Source organism: Neodiprion pinetum, chromosome 4 (assembly GCF_021155775.2).
Source record: "Neodiprion pinetum isolate iyNeoPine1 chromosome 4, iyNeoPine1.2, whole genome shotgun sequence".
NCBI classification, from domain to species: domain Eukaryota; kingdom Metazoa; phylum Arthropoda; class Insecta; order Hymenoptera; family Diprionidae; genus Neodiprion; species Neodiprion pinetum.
Genome location: NC_060235.2, coordinates 4,409,263 through 4,430,069, shown reverse-complemented (window position 1 = coordinate 4,430,069; position 20,807 = coordinate 4,409,263). Strand labels below are relative to the sequence as shown.

The 20,807-nt window shown below is 43.5% G+C and overlaps 1 protein-coding gene and 1 long non-coding RNA gene across 2 annotated transcripts in view; one reads left to right on the top strand and one right to left on the bottom strand.

Annotated features, from left to right (window-relative positions):
- The window catches only part of LOC138190890 (uncharacterized), a 105,979-nt gene that overhangs the window by 17,731 nt on the left and 67,441 nt on the right, over positions 1-20,807 (bottom strand). The window lies entirely within an intron of this gene.
- On the top strand, positions 14,637-16,616 carry LOC124216940 (trypsin-2). Its single transcript, XM_046622060.2, has 7 exons — positions 14,637-14,777; positions 14,854-14,963; positions 15,033-15,130; positions 15,186-15,345; positions 15,432-15,545; positions 15,687-15,836; positions 15,922-16,616. Exons 1-7 carry the CDS (start codon positions 14,681-14,683, stop codon positions 16,147-16,149), a joined length of 957 nt encoding a protein of 318 aa, XP_046478016.1. The 5' UTR covers positions 14,637-14,680; the 3' UTR covers positions 16,150-16,616.

The window sequence follows — 20,807 nt, the reverse complement described above, 5'->3', positions numbered from 1 at the left end:
TTGGTAGAGCTTGGTAAGGGTTGGAGACCGGAGGGCACTCGGCCCGTTGTATCCACTTCAGATTGTTCGCATTGTTAGCATTTGATGGGTTGCTGATGAAGCTGGATTCTGCTACGGATTTACGGTTTTGAAGTTATGCCAGCGGGATCCAACGCCCGTTTCCTATAGGTACGTAAAAATATCCACCTATATGGGGCAGTAAATTTCGCGAACGATATCCGAAGTCGAGCTATCCCCTTTTTTAATTCACGCTAAACTCATTACTCGCAACGCGATTTTGTTTTTGCCTTCTGTCACTTTTCCGTTGTTGTGTCGTTCCCTCCTCCTCTATTCCCTTTTCACTCTCTCTCTCTCTCTCTCTCTCTCTCTCTCTCTCGCTTTTGGGTATCACATTCACCAGCCACCCGAATCATGACAAGAATAACACAGTGTCAGCGGCACTGTTTCCGAAAAACAAAAACCCCTCCCCGCCCCGCATAAAAAAAAAAAAAAAAAAAACACTTTATTCCCGGCAATGCGTTTAATTGCTTCATTTTGATTACTATCGTTTGACGTATGACTCGTTCCGAAACACGGTCCAGTGATGACGAAGCGATTTTATTGTCTCGTACACCGTTTTTTTTAAATGTCTTTACCATAACACATCGAGCCGCTTTATTAGCAAGTAATTTGAAAAGATTCCCCCCCTCCTCTCATAATTCCCGATGCGCGCACAGAGCTGTAATACCGTTGTATTATTTTTATACCAACCGGTTTCCAAAACTTTGAGGGTTATACCTAATTATTTTCGAATGATTAAACTTCAGAGGGCCATTACTATTATACGTAATAAATTTTCATGCGTGAATCCCTGTAAGTTCTCCTCCACATATCGTTTCCACCCTGCATCCACCCGTATCACACACACGCGCAGAGAAATGGACATTCACTGGCGTGCGTTACACGCAGAGTTTAGGGTGGCGCCCGGTAAAATGTGCTTAGAATAGCTGGAAGGGGGGTTACGGAAACCGTAGAAGGGTATAACCTGTATTATATCGTACTGAGTAGAATTTCAGAGAGCAGGGAGAACGGGATGAGGACGGAGAGGAGTACGAGGCGCATGACTTTTCGTAAAAATATTTGCCCCGAAACCATATAATAATGCATGTACATACGCGTACATGTGTGTATATCTGTATATAACGTGAGCGTCGGGAAGTTGGACCTCGGGTAAAGTTACCACGTAGAAAACTCCCTCCGTGTTCTACGCGTATAACGTATAATGTAAGGTATTACGTGTGTATTTGTAACCCACCACGACGAGGATGAAATTCTGTATTTTCAAAAATATTATTATACCCACGTACATACCTACGTCGGGAGGAAAAGTTAACAAGCCAACGTTGGGATGCCGTGCGAATTTATTACTTGCACCGGGCACAGACTCTCCTGTCTACCTAAAGCGTAAAGAGAAAACAAATTGGCTGGGCGCTTGATAAACGAATGCGAAAACAATGGCACGGTAAGGATAAATAAGCGAGCTCTGAAGACGTGTGAAAAAAATTCAATTAAAATTAAAATATACGCGGAGCGTAGGAGTGATCAAAGAATTTCACCGAATCACGAAAGTCGGAAGAGTTTTGGCTCTTGTGACTCACGTTTGTGATTTCGTATTTTTCGCGCTGCTGAAAATTCGATCGGAATCGAGAGAACGGATCGCCGAGAGCGAAACGAAGCTGTGAATTCGGCAAGGAATTCTCGGCAGAAATTTACTCCCTCGATTAGAACCTGCTTTTGTGCCGATTGCGATGATTGGGATGGGTCGATCCTCACAAGGCGCACATCGCTAAAGGGGTTCCGAGTTCTATTGGTAAGCCGTGCAAGAGCTTACTGTGTTAGGCAGGATGAAACTGCCGGCGATACACGTTCCGCTATACACTGAATAAGCAGTAGGCCATGGCTGCGCCAGGTCGTGACAGATGATTAGGCTGAGTGCCCTAACGGGCTGTTAGGTTATTAGGTTGTAAAATATTGAACCACGGTCTCGCCTCGAGTACAAGTTACACGGAATATACAGCCTTCAAGAGATGATATACTCATTTTCAGAAGAGGTCCCTTCGCTTTACGCGGCGAGAGAACATCTTCAAGTGCCGTTGTCCCGGACGTCAGGTAATCGGGAATTAGTTACCAGGAGCAAGAAGGACATCTTCGGGAACTCGGCTAGGATTCAACGTGCCTCGATTCTAGGCTGAAAATCAGACGCGAAAATGATCCGACGCACAATGGCAGACGAAACCGGTCGTTTAATGGTAAACTGAGAAAAATTTCATTTGTGTAGTAACTAGAAAAATTGAGTAAAACAGGAATCGTTGAAAAAACTGTTTGAATATTGTTGGAATTACGAGAAACGAGGTACGCCTAACCATTTTGCGTTATTGTCGATCCTTTTTTTGGTAATGGCAACGCAAAATCAGTTTGTGAGGTTTACTCTACTTTTTTGATTAAACAAGGCTTTAACGTCAATTTATTGTTGCACAAGCATTAAATTTTCGCAACAGTTACGAGAAAATATAGCAACAGCGATCGTAATGAGAAAGAATAGCAACGGATACTAGACTTTCCGGTAACAGCTAGAAAACTAATTTTCATTTTCTACCTAGAACTATATTTTTCGACTGTGGTAAAAAATGAAAATAGTTAAGGACTGATCGGTAACCGGAACTAAAAATTTCTCTCATTGTAGGTACCAGTTCTCGGGTGGTTCTTCTTGCTGCTTTCCCTCGGTTAATTAGATCCGTAGACTGGGGCGGGGGGTTAACTGACGTTCGACGATATTGAGATTAATGATATTGGATCGCGTTTACCTACTGATGAATTTATCCTTCCCGCAACGCGGGTCGATACCGCCATGTTAGGGACTGAGCCATTACCTGGCGAACATCAGGACTGCGGTTACGGCTAATTGGTACAGACGGTCTGGTCTAGTCGACTTCCATACCGGACCCGGAGGTCCGATACTGGGGCTCATTTCCACTGGTAAAAATAAGTGGGATAAAGTGTCTGCCGAAAAGAGGATCGGAAGTGAGATTGGGACTGCTCAAAGTTAAGAATACAGCAAAATATGGCGTCTTGACATCGGTTTCGCACTCTGATTAAAAAAAGAGTCATCGTTTGGTCCAACGACTTTTGCACTCCCAGCGTGACTCTCGAGGCTTCATTCAGCCGCCTGAGGAGGACGATGTTAGACCCAGATGAGCGAATCCGCCAGGAGGAAACAGCCAAGGTCAGACCAAAAGCGGGTCTCGGACTGGTGTGCGTGGTTCGCCGCATCGCGATTATAGGTCCAGAGGAAACGAGTTGCCACGTAGAAATTGCAACGGCGAAACGAGCCACCATGACGTTTATTAACAGTGCGGGATGTATTTATAGGATTGCGTACCGTACGCAGCGAACAACCGAATGGGGTGCTGCACCGAACCGCGGCCTCTAACGAGCGCCAAATGCAGATGGAGGCTGCTGAATTTATAGCGGGCTTACATTCAGTCTGGTTATAACTGTTTTTATCGAAGGTTGGATATTTGTGGAGGATTCGTATTCACGGTTCACGGTGAGATTGGAAGACCTTGCTTCTCTTCTCAAGTTCTTTTAGCGGACCAAAAATCGAAGCAACTCTGTTTCTGATACGCCAGTAGACGAGTCTGGTGAACTTTGAAGAAACAAAAGTTTCGGAAATACGTATTCGAACATTGTCTGAGAACTCTCCAACTCTTCAGCCAAGTTCTTTCTACGAAATAACTGAAGCGTTCGATTAATTAACGAAAACTTGACCGAGAAGGGTAGACGTCGAAAGTGCAGTTTTCTCCGGAATATGTTTAGGTTACGTGTTCGAACTGTATAAGGCGCGTGCTTTTTCATCGGCGATATCGGCGTTCGCCAGACTTTTGCGATAAAAACGACTCGGCAATTGACCAGAGTTCGCGTATGCTCATCGTCAACAATTTCTACGCGACCAAAGCTGGCTTCCCTGCTATGCGGTATCGATCGCCTTCTCAATGCGACCTACCAACGAATAGTCTTCTTCGTCGACCTCCTCGAGTCTCGTTTGATCGATACTTCCCGCAATTTCCTGAGCCTCGCCGAATCTGTTCTGGTTCATTTACGCAAGCACCTGAACATTCGTACCTACCTGAGTTTTCACGTTCGATTAGATGCTTGGAAAAACTTCGAAATATATGCGGTAAGTGCATGGTAGGGGATTCAGGCTTTTGTCGCAGTCATTTTCAATTCATCGTTTTAATGGATTCGAAAGTAATTGGTTCTTGTACCAATACAAAAGAGAAGTGAAAAATTAAACCGCCTAATGTCAATGATTAATCCATTGGCAATATTCAGCATGCGTTTTGCGATTCACGAATAAAAAAGTCAGGTTATGAAATGCTGGTTCAGGGGATAAAATTGAATTTCGTTTCTGACAGACTTGAAAGAGTGGGGAAATTTCTAATCTCAGTTTTCTTCAACCAATAAGTATACCCCGACGTATTTTCAGCTCGATAACAATTTCAACGCTACTATACACACACACATCATATATATATATACGTATACTGGTGTTCACACAGCGTATAAGTAGCAGATTTACGCGCGAAATTACATCAAGATCAAAACACTCCGTCTCTCAAACGCTCGAGACCTCGACGAAACTTATATACATACTTGTGTATGTGTATAACGTATATGTATAACATAAGAACGCGCCATTCCAGCAAAGAAATTACTTCTACTGGCGTGGGTGTTGCGCTTGGATCTCATCCAACGAAAACTCAAGGCGTCTTATACGCTACTGAGAAAGAAAAAGAGGAAAAAGTAAAACAACAACAAGAAACTACGAAAAACAACAAAATTCACCGTGTTATAATTATCCACCGGTTTTTAACGAGGTGAAAAACAAAAAAAAAAAGAAAGAAAAATGTAAATACACCCTTATAGCCGTGTCTAGATTATTGAGTCTTGGTTAATTATCGTTGTAGACATGAAAAAGAAATCGTTTCACTTCAAAGACGAGTAATTTACTAAACAAGAACGCGGTAAGCCATATTCAGTTTTACTTTCAAGTACAGAAATTTCATGAGTTCGTTACACACCTTTTGATACACGTTTTCATTTATCTACCATTTTCTTGTAAAGCGATCTCGTATTTTTGCAAAAAGAAAACGCTTCGGTACTTTCAGTTGAGAAATAAACTCGCGTCTGCAAAAAATTACCATAAATATCGGTTATATGTTTCAATCTCAGTATTAATTACTCGAGCATTGAAAAGCTCCATTGTTGCATTCATAATAAAACGTTGAAAACCCGTAACAAAAGATTCGGTCTCATTAATTTTCTCATATTAGCGACGGTATTAAGTTGCATAACAGTTTTGTAATAAGCTTCAGCCACTGTGATCGTCACAGTCTGATTCCATCCGCTGCAGTGATGCATGAGTTAACACTCGCCAGACAAATGCTAAAAAGTGCAAAGCAGACTGCACCGCAGGCTGAGCTGGTGGCATTCGCAACATGTGCATTAAACGTCCATCTGTATGTGTACGCATATACGTATTACATATATATTAGTGTGGTCGTTAAAAATTAAAATCTTTGCGGCGCCCGAAAAAATCCTTCCTTCTGATGAGAAACTACGGGGAAAATTTTGCTTTTGCGATTTAAACAAAAATAACACGTGCCGACGGCCAATTGAAGTTAATTTTTCGATAAAATTATGGTTTTTTTTTTAATTTGTCTCAGTAGATAAGTTTGGGTAAAAATCATCAAAAACGGCTTGTAGAAAATTAAATTCTCTACAAAATTTTTTTTTTATCACCATATTTAGAGCTAAACAGCTAAAACAGAATTTTTAGCTCTAAATATGGTGATTAAATTCTCTACAAAATTTTTTTTTATCACCATATTTAGAGCTAAACAGCTAAAACAGAATTTTTAGCTCTAAATATGGTGATAAAAAAAAAATTTTGTAGAGAATTTAATTTTCTACAAGCCGTTTTTGATGATTTTTACCCAAACTTAACTACTGAGACAAATTAAAAAAAAAAACCATAATTTTATCGAAAAATTAACTTCAATTGGCCGTCGGCACGTGTTATTTTTGTTTAAATCGCAAAAGCAAAATTTTCCCCGTAGTTTCTCATCAGAAGGAAGGATTTTTTCGGGCGCCGCAAAGATTTTAATTTTTAACGACCACACTAATATATATATATATATATATGTACACACGATTAATACGATACCTAGTTGTAATAATAAAACGGCGGAAGTCGAAAGTAATTATTATCGAACCTCTCAATTACCGGCGTAATTGTCGTCGAGCAACTAACAAATTCCGCGAGTAAAGTGAGCTAATCCAATCCAGTTTTATTAACTCAATTTCACTCGTGCAGAATTTTCCTTCATCGTAATTCCACCCTGCCTACAAACCGTAGGGGGGAAAAAATCCACGCCGTTGCAGCTTTTATACCGTCTTACTAACTTCCTCGCTCTAAATAACCGTGCAAAAACTCGCCGTTCCATGTATGCTAATGCTGCGGAATATCATCCCTATCGCAGCTCTAAACCGAAACGATTCTATTACTCGGAAATTGCCCGGCCATAAGCAGTTGTCCAATGTCTAGGTTCCTACGGTTACGACGGACCTGGACTACCCTTAATTCGGTATTTTTTATTTTTATTTTTTTTTAAATTTTTTTCTCCAACTCGTCGAATAAACGTTTCACGATATTCCGAGTATACGATACGAAGTCGAAAACGACGATAGCGAAATATTTCAAAAAACACTTGGCGAAATCAGCGTCCCGCAAAATAGAAATCCGTGCGATGATATTTCTTCGGGTTGCAATGAAACTGATTTCGTCGTTCCTCGGCGTTTTTTATCCCCATCATTTTTTGCCCTTCACCCCCATTTTTCTCACAACCCCAGACGAAAATTTCAGCCTTCCAAGCCGGCTGGTCTTGCAGATAGAGGCGCGTACTTCGCTCCTTGGCCCGAGGGGTGAAGGGTGGTTTGGGTTTTATTGGGGTAGGACAAGGTAGACGTTTTCAACGGCATAAAGTCACGTCGAGCCCGTGTCTCTTATTTTCCTTCCAAGTTCAGCCAATCGGTTGATGCGGCGAATTTTTTCACGCTCACCGCTGAGGCGGCGACTTTCAATGGCAATTCAATTTCTATCAATTCCAATCCGCGAATGCAGACGCGGGGTTTCACCGTCCCCGAACACCTGCGGGACACATCCCTGCTTATCGACGAAATATTCGTCATTCTCAACCCGAACTGCAGTGCGGAAAATCATATCATAGAAAATGTGCGCAGCGGCAAATGGGTGATAAAAACAAAAAAAAAAAAATAGCAACACACATCCTGAACGCTTTATGCAAATGAGTCAACCTAGACAGGATACTCTGATCGATTTATTGCTTTCACGTGTTTTTCCATCGCTACCGAGAAACAACTACGCAAATTTCAATGCAAATTTAGGCGATCGGTAGCGTGATAAAAAGAAAATTTATGGATCCAGTACATCCGTAATCCTGACTCTGTCATTCGACCATTCATCTTCGGAGAATGCGGCGAATTCGTTTGAAATGAAAAAAAAAAAAAAAAAATTCACCGTTGTTTTGAGAGTTCTTTTGAAAGTTGGACAAAAATCTTGGCGGATCGTATCTTGAAAATTTGCCAAACTGAAAATGGTACCGCTTTATTCATCCGTCACAATTACTCACCGTTGATAATTCGGTTCCGATAGAAAATTTATGAAATAGTCGAACGAACGCTCGACTCCGAGTCGAGTTTCAAACCGTGCGATGGGATTTGACGATTAAAAAGTGATCAATCAATCAGACCTCGCTGCAATAATTGGGTCCAATATATGATGCGGGTTGCATGTCGTCTGTTCTGTTTTTTGGAGTTTTTGTTCTGTCAAGATTGATCATTGGTACCAATCTATCTAATTTGTTACTGAAAACTGCAGCCTGCCAAGACTGTAAGTTGTCCTTATCCCCCTGCGTGGTTTATAAAGCAATAAAAGAGATAAGACAAGGGCGGTATTTAAGTATTATTATACGAACAGGCCTTGCAACATTGAACTGTCTCGACAAGATTAATGCTTCGTTGCATGGCCCACATCTTTGATACTGCAGACAAGCTTACACGAGAAAACCAGTTCTTCACGACGATACCGGGAACACGATTCGATGATCGGTGACACCGATTCCACGGCAGGCACGTCGGTTAATATTAACTCCATTTTTATTATTCTTCTTGGTTATTTCTCGCAGTTCTTGCTGCGAATCAAAGAATATTGAGAAGGGATCGATTCTACACGGATCAATTATACAAATGAACAGGTTTAAAAGTTAATTCCGACTAATTCGCAGCCCTGCAAGTTCTTTTCTCCAAATTCGATTCGAAGAAGGTCGATTCTGCAGAAATCAGTTTTACAGGGCAAATGTTCTGCAGAATATATTCTGCAGACTTGTTTCTATAGAAATATTTTTCTACAGATTTTGTTTGACAGAACGCACATTGAGAGCAATCATCGGATCGTAGAAATCGTACATTTAATCGGTAATTTCAATTATTTGTTTTGAATTTATGTGTGTATGTGTGTGTTGAATGTGTGTCGAACGATTCTGTAGTAAAATCGTCGATGGTAGAATTCTCCTGTAGAATAATTCATCCGGGATCATTTCTGATGTAAATCTTGAATTCTATGTTGTTGAGAAAAAAAAAACCCTTGAATCGTGATCCTTTGGATCTATCAAAATAATTCAATCTTACGTGTCTGCTAAAAATATCAAATGTCTAATTTTTTCCTCAAAAAAGTGGTGAATAATTTTTTCCAACCGATCCCAGTGTTTCATTGATCTTATAAAATTATTTCACACTACATTGAATCAATAAATCTAACTTCTTTGATAGTGAAATAATTTGACAAAATCAGTAAAACCCGCATCTCACGTGTTTGACGGACAATAACATTGCCAATAAAACTTCGTATTAAAGAATAATCGAAAAACAATTCAATCGACATCAAAAACTGACAATAAACATTTCGCAGAACAAATTAAGAAAGAATCAAGTTTTTCGATTATTCGACGAAACATTTTTCTCGCCGTTCAACGTGCAGACTATTTCTGCAGGTTGGCTCGGTGAATCGAGGCCTGTAAACGTCGCCGGAAGGCAAATTGCGAGTAGAGTGGCGGGAGGCAAACTGTACCCACCACCATCACCACCACCACCACCACCACCACCACCACCACCACCTCCTCGGCAAGGGGGATAAGAAAAGGCTGTGGGCCGCATGCTGGAATACCTGCTGGTAGTTTTGCTCGGTGGTGAAGGGAGGGGCGTGGGGGGGGGGGGGGGGGGGGCGGCGGTTAGCGACGGCGCGGTGGTTGCGGCGTCGCGACGGCGTCCGCGTGTTGGTGCAGAAATGCCGACGGCGAACCCCGTCATTGGTTGCATCTGCGCCCGGGTGAGCATGGTCATGTTGCTGCAGACGCGCCGGAGGATCGAGGTCACGGCTGCAGACTGGTTACGCAACTCGGAGCCGGCCTTGAACGGGGTTCGTTCTCCCTCCTCGGCCCTCCAGCCCTCCAGCCCTAGGCTTCTCTTCCTCCTTTTCCAGTGGCGCAGCAACAGCGATTCGAACCGTTGCGTTGCACCGACGTTTTCGCATTCGCCGTCGTGAGGATTACACGGAGAAAATAAAAAGAGCAGATTTCATTGAAAAGTGCAGGGAAAGAGGGAAACGCTGGGGTTTTTTGTAAAAAAAAAAAAAAAAAAATAAAAAATACCCACGTCGAATATATTTTTTATTATAAATGTAGCAGATTTTACTCTGCACACAGATAGATTCTCCATTTTACGAAGTATACGTATATTGTCAAGACATGAGATTTTTAGTAAAATCTGCTCTTCAATTTGACACCGATAATAATGACAATTTACCCTCGTCGATTCCTTCCACTGAAGTAGGTGCGTGAAATCAGAATTTGAGCTTCTAACGTAACGAGTATCGTTACGATACATTGTTTGTTTTAATATCTTTGGGATTATACAAAATTTTTGTACCTGGTGACTGTTTAGTGAAATTGTAATTCTCGCTACGACGTTTTTTCACGACTACGAACCCAAATCTGTTCATGTTCATAATCAGTTGCTTTCGTGTTGTCAATCGAACAACATCTTGTTACCGATTTATTGTTTCATCAACATCATAATTTGGCAATAGTTACAAGAAAATACATGATCAAAAAGAACATTTAAAATTGATAGATTTTTGATTTCCATTTCTTACTCAGAACTGTATTTTTCGGTCAAGGTGAAAAATGAAAATATTTAAGAATTACCGTTCGGTAAACTGCACAACTATAAGAAAACTCTCACCCTGCACGAAACTTGTGAATGAAAACTGATCGTCGGTCTAACTCAAAATGGTTTTAAGGATGTTTTTCCGTTCTTCTGAGCTGCTGCGATTCCATGATCGTAAATAATTAGCAAAGGGTTTGTTATTTCTCTGCTTTCAGCCAGAAAGACAGTACGTTACTCTCAATGCAATTAATGATGGGAAAACGCGGCGGAAAATGTTCATATACGTAAAACACGAGTGAGTTGTGAACGTCCGAAGAACGCGGTAATGGGGGGAGATAAAATTTCAATTAGAATACTTTAAAGTACTTGATGGTTGAAGAGGAATTCTCATTATTCGAACAGTCTGCGCGGCAGCGAGTTGCAGTGCAGATATTTGAGGACTATTACATTGCAGGATAACTGCGCATAATATTGAAACGGACGTCCACAACGGCGGGTTGCAAAAGGAGAATGAAAGTGAAGAGGGACGGTGTATTTATACGCGTTCAAGCGCAGGCTTCGCCCGTGCAAAAAACGTGCAACGCGTTTCTGCAGTGAGAAAATAAGAGGGAGAGAAACGTCCCCTCCTGGTGAACTTTGCGCGTGTTTGTACCGGTGCAGCGAATGAATTGCCAACCTTTCAGCACCGCATAAAATCCGCGGCTTTCGTAACTCCTCTTCACTTTCTTGTTCTCCATTAAAGTCGATACTGCACACGCTTCCACTTCGCTGATCTTAATTGCGCCAAGAGGAGAAAGCGAGGGGTTAAAAACAAAAGAAAGAAAATCGTACTACACGCAGAGTCATTAATCGTTGAGGAGTCAACGAGAGTCAACTCGAAGCAATCGTTCAGAGTTGCTGTAAATTGTTATTCCCCGATCGAGCTTGCAGTGTAAAATAACAAGTCGCAGTTTGGTAACCGAGGATATGCTTTCTCCGTTCATAATCTAATCCGACACGGTAATGGCGGAGTGAAAAAACGAACCGAAGGGCGAAGGAGATGGATAAGACCCTTGAAAGGTACACGTGGATAGGTGTTTTGCAAGAGCGGAGAAACGGGCCCCCATGGAAAAAGGTACAAGGCGAGACTACGGAGAGAAAGATAGAATTCCCTTTCCTCCAAAGAATCCGCGCAGCCCTCCTGCGTTCTTTCCTTGTTTTATCCACTTGACGAAGCGTTACGACCAGACGAGCAACAGAACACCGTCTAACAGACCTTGAACAGCACTTTAACTAGCTCCCCGAGTCAAGGCTACGTCCTTTTCACTCTTGCCAGGCGATACCCTACACTCTGGCTTAACGGCCAAGGACACGCCGAGGAACATGTCACACGACTCGAGAATTCCTCCTCTTCTTCTTCCTTCCAAGTAGACTTCTCGGCTCTTTTCTTAGCAGGAATGACCAGTTCTCGGTTGCAAATTCTTCAAGGTCTTCCAGCTTCCACCGGTATCCACTTTAAAGTGTCATCTCAACTTTACTCAAATATTGACCAAATTTTCGGAGAAAGGTCACAGAGGTAGATTGGTTCGTGGAATGTTGAGGTACTTGAGTATCCAGAGTCGAGAGAAATATGAACGGATTTATTGTCTGCTGGTTTGCGGATCGTTTCACTGTGTTAAGACTTATCTGCAAACACGGCGAGCGATACGATTTATGAATACGTTCAATTCATCCGGAACCTTTCTCAAGGTTATCTAGCGGCTATGAATGGTCGGTATTGTTGAGTTGCGTTGAACTGCGTCGCTGCCTCGAGGTGTCTGCAATAATTCATCCTCGTTCGTTTACTCGTTCACATAATTGCCGGAGTCTTATAACGACTTATCACTTCTCCTCCATTCCGCAATACGTATACATACGTTAGGATTTATTGGTGGAGATCGTTTTGCAAAATTTGTTGTTGTTTTTTTTTTCGCTGCTTTATACTCGTGTAATATACTTTTATACGAATAAAATGGAAAACACATGACCGTGCAAAAACGTTGACAGATTGCGTCCGGTTTTTAAAAGAACCGTATTTCTTTGTAGGAAATAATCACGAGCATTGTAAAGATTAATAAATTCCCGTTAAGGAATCCAGAGACATTTATTATCGGTGGTAACAATTTGTATGCAGTGAGATATATAATTTCGTTGGTAATTTGATGATTATCGGTCGAAGAAAGAGAGAGGATAAAAAACAGAACACTGACACAGCGATCCTATCGAACTTTAATTATTCTCAAAGCAATTATAACCTTTTTATTTCCTTTTGTTTCATCAACAACATTCTAACGAGATTCTTTGTTTAACGATGAAACAAATTACCGACAATACCTACGGTGAAAGATGGACGACGAGGACGATTAACTAGCTTGGAGTTATTTCGGTTCAACAAAAAATCTTTCGAAGAGGTCAGATCGGGAGGTGAAAAAACATTGTCGAAGGAAGGAGAAGAAGAAGAAATTGCTGTTGGATGGAGAATGCCGAGAGTAAAATTCACACGGTAAACACCGCTTACCACGTGTTTTACTAATTATAGTCTCGCTGTCTTTATTTGAGGTTTTCAAATAAAAGAATGGACAGTTAAGATTAGCATAACATATATTTTTTCGAACCTCCTCGCCCACCTGCCCGAGGCATTTTAACCTCGTTAATAGGCCAACAATATTTCTCACGACGATCGTACTTCCGCGTTCTCATTATACAAAACACGAAACGACCATTACAAGGACTCTCTAATGTATCATCATGAATCTAACAATTGTTCTCCGACAGCATAGATGTCGTTATTGTGTTATTTTTCCCCCTTTCATTTTCGTTTTTTTTCTTTTTTTATTTTTACACACATTAATTGTACGCGACCTGTTGTGATGCGATGTTGCAAAAAAGTATTTCAATTATTCTAACCAGTCACGTTGACTTGTTTCGATTTGCTATTGACTGCGGGTGATTTATGGAGAACCATGTATCGTGGAGATGCTTCGCTACGTTCAATCAGAGTATTCATTAATCTAATGTCAGAGAGAGGTAGTTTTATTCGCGAAAGATTCGACAAGTTTGAATCAACGCGTGGATATACTTGCTTCCATAAAGTGAAACGACACTCAACAAGTACGGGAAGAAGCGCTCAAGCGAGATAAGATAAGCTTGATTTTTATGCGTTTCATATCTAGTCACCTACCACTCGAACGATGAGGTGATGCCTAACCTCTCGTGTGTTATCCAAACCTGGATGACTAATCGAGATTCTTAATCAAGTTTACGGCGTTTTACCGTAGCCACGTCACTCGGCTGGATTATAGCCATAGAAATTCTAAAGATGACGTGTGTTTCGCTGTACGTATTCACACTGAGCTTGACGCGTTCTGAGCCTTTTGACGTTCGAAAACTCCGGGAATATCTGACAGACTCAAGCCATCGATTGGCTCCACAGCAACTACTCGTACGTAAAAGTTGAAAGCCACGGCGTATAAGAAGAGCGTCCGTGGTGGTATGGGTTTCTGCATTTCGTTTTTTATTCGTTTTTGTTTCATTCTTCCTGACTTTCGCGAAAAGAGAATAAGCGGGGTGTCGCGGCTTTTATTTATCTGCTTCTTTTCTCCTGCCAAATGTTTTTTCCGGAGCTGAAGAAGCCGTATGCCAGTCTGGGAAAAGAGAGAAAGGGAACGGGAGAAAGAAGCACAGCTTTTTCGAAATAATACCGCTCACGCCTGGTTTCCATTCAATTTGCGACCAGGTCATTCCTTACATCCGAAAACCGCTGGTGGCCGGTATTCAACGTTTCTATAAAGCAGTCGAATGTCTGGCCTCCGCGAGGCTTTAGCAATGTTAATTGTACCAGCAAGATTTAGGGAGCCCTAAATAAAGGAAGGTCGTACCATGAAGGCGGCCGTAATGGTCAGCAAAGGACCGGCTCGTCGACCGCTAGTGTCAACTTAATTCACCGACCATCGTAACTTCGACCCGCAGTCGCATCTCGATGGCTTTTACAATAACCAAGCCCTACTTCCTGCAAGGGAAGAAGAAAGAAAAAATAAGAACACTCCGCGCGGATTATCGAGATACAGAAGCGACCGTTGAGTCAAAAATCTCGCGAGTCAAGGAGCGTCTTCCTTTATTTTATCACAGTCAGTATCGCGATTAGATCTAATGCCATCACCAAACAAGATTATCGAGGTGATCCCCGGCTCATCGAGTTGTTTCAGGGAGGCTTCGTGCAAGTTCGATAATGAGCACAGATACGGATAACGGTTCAGATAAGCCTTATACAACGATGGTACGAATCCCCGAGCACTGTTTGTCCGACCATTGAAGACTAATGCAACTAACCATGTTGTCCAACCATGTGAACAGATTTCTGGCTCAAGAGCTAACCCTTCTTCTGCTCGTCAGTATCGTTGGGGTTTCAAGTTCAGGTGTGTGCAAAGTGCCTCGAATGACGCCCAGGCAATTTAAATAACCGCGGCTTCCGTTACCAACAATTTTTTTCAGAACAAGGTATTTATTCGTCGAGCGAAGATCAACCGGAGGGTAACAAACTACGTCAATTGGGGCGGATAGTTAACGGTTCCCAGGCATTACTCGGTCAGTTTTCCCATCAGGTAAGCGACTGATCGTTGATCCGGTTGTTAATCGGGCTTCTAATTATAACACTGTCATTATCTCACGAGGTATCACTCCGCTACAGCTGGACCGAGAGCCACTTTTGCGGCGGTAGTATAATCGACTCCCAATGGATCGTCACCGCGGCCCACTGCATGTTCCTCCAGTGAGTCAATCCAATCACGCTTCGGAACTGCTTTGCTAACTTTCGACTTTTGCAGAACTGGGGCGCAGATTCAGCCCTGGATGGTGTCAGTGATAGCCGGAGATCTTTGGCTGAACCGCACTTCGTCCACGAGTCAGCGAAGGTCGGTATCTCAGATAATCATTCACGAGGACTACGACTCGGTGACCTATGAAAACGACATCACACTACTCAGGGTGAGGCACGTTTCATCTCATTGAATTTTCCGCACATTTAAATTTCACGACCTCTCACCTAAAACGCGTGGTTCTCTCACTCCCAGCTCGGAGAACCACTGCTCTTCGAAAGTCCCGCAGTGCAGTACCAAACGTTGCAGTCGAGCACGGTGGCTGCTGGTACCACGTGCCAAGTGGCTGGATGGGGATACCCTGCTATCGTAAGTAGATACCGGTCCAATTGGGGAGAAGTCCGTGACTCCAATCCCATTAAAATGATCTTTTACCAAGTTTACATCCGACTCCAAGCGTTTGATACACTCGTGGTTTGCTTATTTTCGCTAACGCTCATGGCGTTGCAGGACATTCTGCATTTGATGAACGAGCTGATGTACGTCGATGTGTCGATAGTGAGCCAGACTGTGTGCCGAAAGCTCTACGTCGAATTCTCAGACATTCCTGATGGCATGATATGCGCCGGGTACATAGAAGGGCTGCGGGATGCTTGCCAGGTGGGTAATTGACCAGGACTGGACCGCTGAGTTCAGACCTTGAATGCTGACCGATGACATTGACTTTGATATATACAATCCTCAGGGCGACTCCGGAGGTGGGCTGATTTGCGAGGGTGTTTTAACCGGCGTCGTATCATCTGGAAACGGATGCGCGTGGCCTGGCTTTCCCGGGATCTACACCGACGTCAAGTACTATCGAGAATGGGTCTTGCGGTGGTCTGGCATAGAGGACAGAACCGGCGGAGCCAGCGCTCTGCGATCGCTATCTATTTCTACCGCACTACTGTCGCTGATTGCAGTGTCGCTGTAGCGCTGTGTTCGTGATTTAACACCATTTCAAACGGACAGGTTTTATCGATGAAAAAGTGATTATAGTCTACCATGTTATTGTTGTGAACCTTTTCCCACTATGGGAATATGAACGAATTATGAAAGATACGCGCTACGTCCCCTCGGGCTACTTTACGGCAACAACAAATAAAGATACGAGAGCTCGCCGTCCGATCTCTCCACTGTATGCCATAACGCTAATTGAGCCGGCCACAAAAGTTCATAAAGATCACGTCGTCTGATATTTTTGTCACAAACCGGTGGTCCGCAGATAAAACGATGATATTCCTCGGGCGGTATTCTGCGTATTATACGAGTATTTCATACACGCGGTTGGAAAGCGACCCTCCGGTTTGTACGATGATAATTACCGCCGTGCAGTTTAGATGATAATTATCCGTGAAAGGGTGAGCAGCCCGTTGTATGCAGGGTTATTTGGATAAAAACAATTTGGTAAGAAGTACGAGTCTCGTTTATCCCGAGCTTCCGTTCTCTCCTGGCCTCTGAAGACCAACTCTCGAAAAATGGAACTCTTCCAGAAGCTAGCCAACGCGTACATCCCATCTCATCTCTAGGTATCCTTGCGAGTTGAATACGAGGCAAAAAAAAAAAAAAAGAAAAAACAACTCAGACACCGTATCCACAGCGAGTTGCCAGATTGTGCGGGTACTCTGACAAATGTGGTGGGCTATGCGATGTCCGAGTAACTGACCGATGTCCATTACCTCGAATTGTCGGTGTATGAAGTTTCTAACAGGCACCGAGGAGCGCTCAGCCTTTGAGATTCCTCCACCTCCAGGATCTCCTCCTCCTCCTCCACCTCCACCTCCATGCCAGCAGCACTCGACCGTCGTGGCCAAGCAATTCACCACCCGCGGCCACGAACTTACAAGCTACACGCGAACCTCTCGACCACATAGAGGATCGGTTCACCACCGATGTACAGGGAAAGATACATTGTGCTGATGCGCACAGGTACATCATATGGTTCTGTGATGCATCGTCCCCTCTAAATAATGCATCGCCTCAGCGCAGCCTTGTCCGACATGGCGAACCGTGTTCAGGCTGGTTCCAAAGGTGAGCTGGTCAAGAGTGACGTCCGGAGCAGAGCAAATCTGAGATCTCTTGTCGAGAGCTCGCAGACTCCGCGGAATTTATCCCCGTAAGGGAATAAATTTTATCTTAACCGCGGAGAATCCTTGCAAGCACCGTAACTTTTCTCATTCAAACTTTTACGTGGGTTGATAATAATAAGCATCCAGCTGTGCAAGTTCTGCGCGGTTGCAGTTAGTCGATGTTCGATTACCGATAACTGGCTAGCGAATTTTGAATCTCGAGTAAAATTCTGAAGGGGAATACGTGTGGCGGCGAGTAAATTAATCGCAAAAATCACAGTCCCGAGTGCTCTGGGCCTCTTTGGCTTTTCGGCTTCGGGATCTACCGGGCGGCGTTTACTCGTTTACTCATTCATGCCGACGGTGGGTGCGATCAAAGGGACTCTGGACGCACCGCCGACCCGACTAATTATGCAAAATTTATACCCAACTCGGTCGTATTTACGTTTAAAACGAGCTGTGACGACGACGGTTCGTCGTTCCGTGCGCCATGAATCTGGCGAACAAGAATTTACCCCGTCGCGCGTCGTGACAAAGCTGCGAATCGAGTTCAGTGGCGGGTATCGTTTACACCGCCAATCTGAACCTATGCAGCCACTCATTTTGTCGTTCTTGTTTTCCGATTTAATTCCATCCCGGAATCTTACCTTCAGTTGAACCAGCTTCCAACTTCCAACACGACTTTACTTACAATTAGCCGTGCCTTGAGTGAGACCTCGTCTCATTTTCAAACCGAAACTCTACGCAGAGCGGGTGCCGAGATATTTCTGCAGTCGTTAGCGAAGTACCCAAACTCCGGCTGAAGATAACTTGGGAAATTTCTCGACGCATCTGATTTTGCTAATAGTCGAGGTACGCGTTTGTGTTTCTTTCGAGCTTAACTCCTCGAAAAAATCGATCTGCGAGACATTTCGCGACGTGCTTTCTCGGGAATTAGACTCCCTCGGTCATCTTGGAGATAATTCTTTCCCTCGCGGCACAAAGAGAGTCAAGACTCTGACCCCTCGATCGCGAAGTAGGCTATTTAATTATTCGAAGGGTGTGTGGGGTCATTCCGAGCAGTGACCATCAAGTCATAACGTTAAAATAACGCTTCTCGTTACGGCAACGCAGCGTTGGGGGGCCAAGCGTGAACCATAAAATTCTGTCCAGAGTCTTCGGGCATTCGAGAGCATTTCCGCCGGCCCCTTTCCCCATAAAACAATCGTAAAAGTTCACTTTCGCCGTTCAAAAATCACTGTCATTTCTGCTGGGAAGGGTGTATGAGGGTGCAGCAGATTTTGCCACAGTGAGGAAAAAACCAGGGATGAATCGAACCTGCAGGGTAGATATTTTCGCTCTTCCCGCGGTCAGACAATATAAAAATACAATCAAGCTCGACGAGCTGGACACAGGCGAGATATTCTGCCCGCGAAAAATCATATCTATAACTCATGAAAACGAGCGTATGAAGCGAATTATCACATCGCATCCCTTCGCCCCCTAATCCTGCGTTCTACTATTTTTACCCAAACGCCGCAGGACTCGCTCATCGAAAACAGCTCCCTATCCTTCGTTTTTCCGAAGCTTGCAGTGGCGCAAAATAGACGGTCACGTTTGATAGTGTTTTCTTTGTCACGTTCTTAGAATACCATATACATTTTTCATTTTTTGACTTAGGATCCGATAACACTTTTTAGACTAAATAACAGCCACTCGGTTCAACCCTCAAACCAGAATAAAAATAGTAACCTAGCCGGTATCTTTCGGTCCAAAGAGTCGAGGGATGAAAAAAATGGTCAAAACCGTGACAAAATTTGCCCTCGATTTTTGGCGTAAAATTAGGTAAACACGGCGGTTCAGATTGGATAAAAGTATAAGTAAGGGTAAAAGCCAATCGTGGCTAATTTCAACGCGGCAATATTTATCTGGCTTATACGGGGATGAAATGGTCTCGAGCATCGCGGTGATTTCATCACATCGCCGCATACACGGATACGCGGTAATTGCCATGCTCTAAAACGTTCGTCGGCCCGGTGTTGCGTTATGCGAATTTCGGCAAAGTTAGGCCTCGATGCTGGGATGCGTATAGGTATTGCTGCAGGATTAGCTTTGAGCTGATGCCGCATGTACGTCCCCCGCACACACGCACACATGCCTGCGCGCAAAACCGTTACGTGTTTTTAATGTTCCTATATTTACGACCGCCATTAAAATCCAACCCAATCGGAGGTACTGAGCTGATTGGCGCGGGGTGAGCTCGCTCTGTTTGTTCGGGGGTGTCACCCCACGGCTCGGATCACCCATCACACTACGGATTAGACCAAAAATTATTAAGCCAGGGCTCGGACGATTCCAAAACTGCAGTTGATTAACGCGAATCCACCGTTTGGTTCCATCCAAAAAAAAAAACCCCTCATCCTCGTCACCGACCGCGAAATTAACCCTTGAACTTCGTCAATTTCTGTCCTCGTTCGGCCTTCCGTCAAGTGATTCCGAAGACCCTTGAAGGTGCAGCGATGCTCAAGTTCTCGAGTTGAAAACTCGGCGAGAAGTCATTACTTGGATTCACTTGGAATGGACTGAATTAGTCGTTTAAATTGACTTAATGACTTGAGTTTCTGAAGAGAGAACGTGAATTCAAGTCAAAAACATGGTGAGAAGCCGAACCGATTGGATTCACTGGAAACTAGTTGAGGGTACTTAAAATTGAGTTGACGCAGTGAATTCCGGAAGATAGATCGTGTATTTGCGTGTATTTCTTCGAGTCGTCGAGTCGAAAACTTGGTAAGAAGCCAATTATTGGATTCGCTTGGAATCGGTTGAACGTGTAATTTAAATCGACCCAATGCAATCGATTCCTCAAAAGAGAATGTGAATTGAAGATATTACATTTCACCATGGTGGAAATTCATTCGAGAATGCCGAAACCCTCGGAATTCTCTTGATACTCAATTCACCGAGGAAATAGTCAAACTGCAACGAGCACTTCTAAACAGCGAAACTTCTCACCTCCGGAAGAATAGTGAATCATGGCGTTATCCGGGTCGCGTGTTCAGCATAACAGGGAAGCATTGGGTGCCGGCGAGGCTTAAATCAGACAATTAACCGCAGTGGACACTCCCGGGGAAGATAGGGGCTTGGACGGGGTTGTTATGTGATCGTTTTATAGCGTATTTAAACCTTCAGAGGGACGAGCGAGCCAGCGAACGCGAAGGGAGAGCTCCTGGACTTAATGGCAGAGTTCTGTTTTAATGGCTGTTCGAGTTGGCCAACGTTCCTTGTCGGACTGCAGAAGCTAAGCCGTAACCCGGTAATCACGACTGTCCTTTTCGTAGCTCGAGTGCCAAAGTCTATTGTCACATTTCGGAGTCCGCGATGCGAATAGAGAGCGAACATTCGATATCTCCCCTCTTCGTCACGGTTCGAATCCTGTCACCTAGTTGCTGATTTTTTCACCCGGTATACGAATTTCATCGACAACCCCCAAACAGCGGGAACTTTATCGCTGAAAATAATGAGCATTAAAAAAAACAAAAAAAAA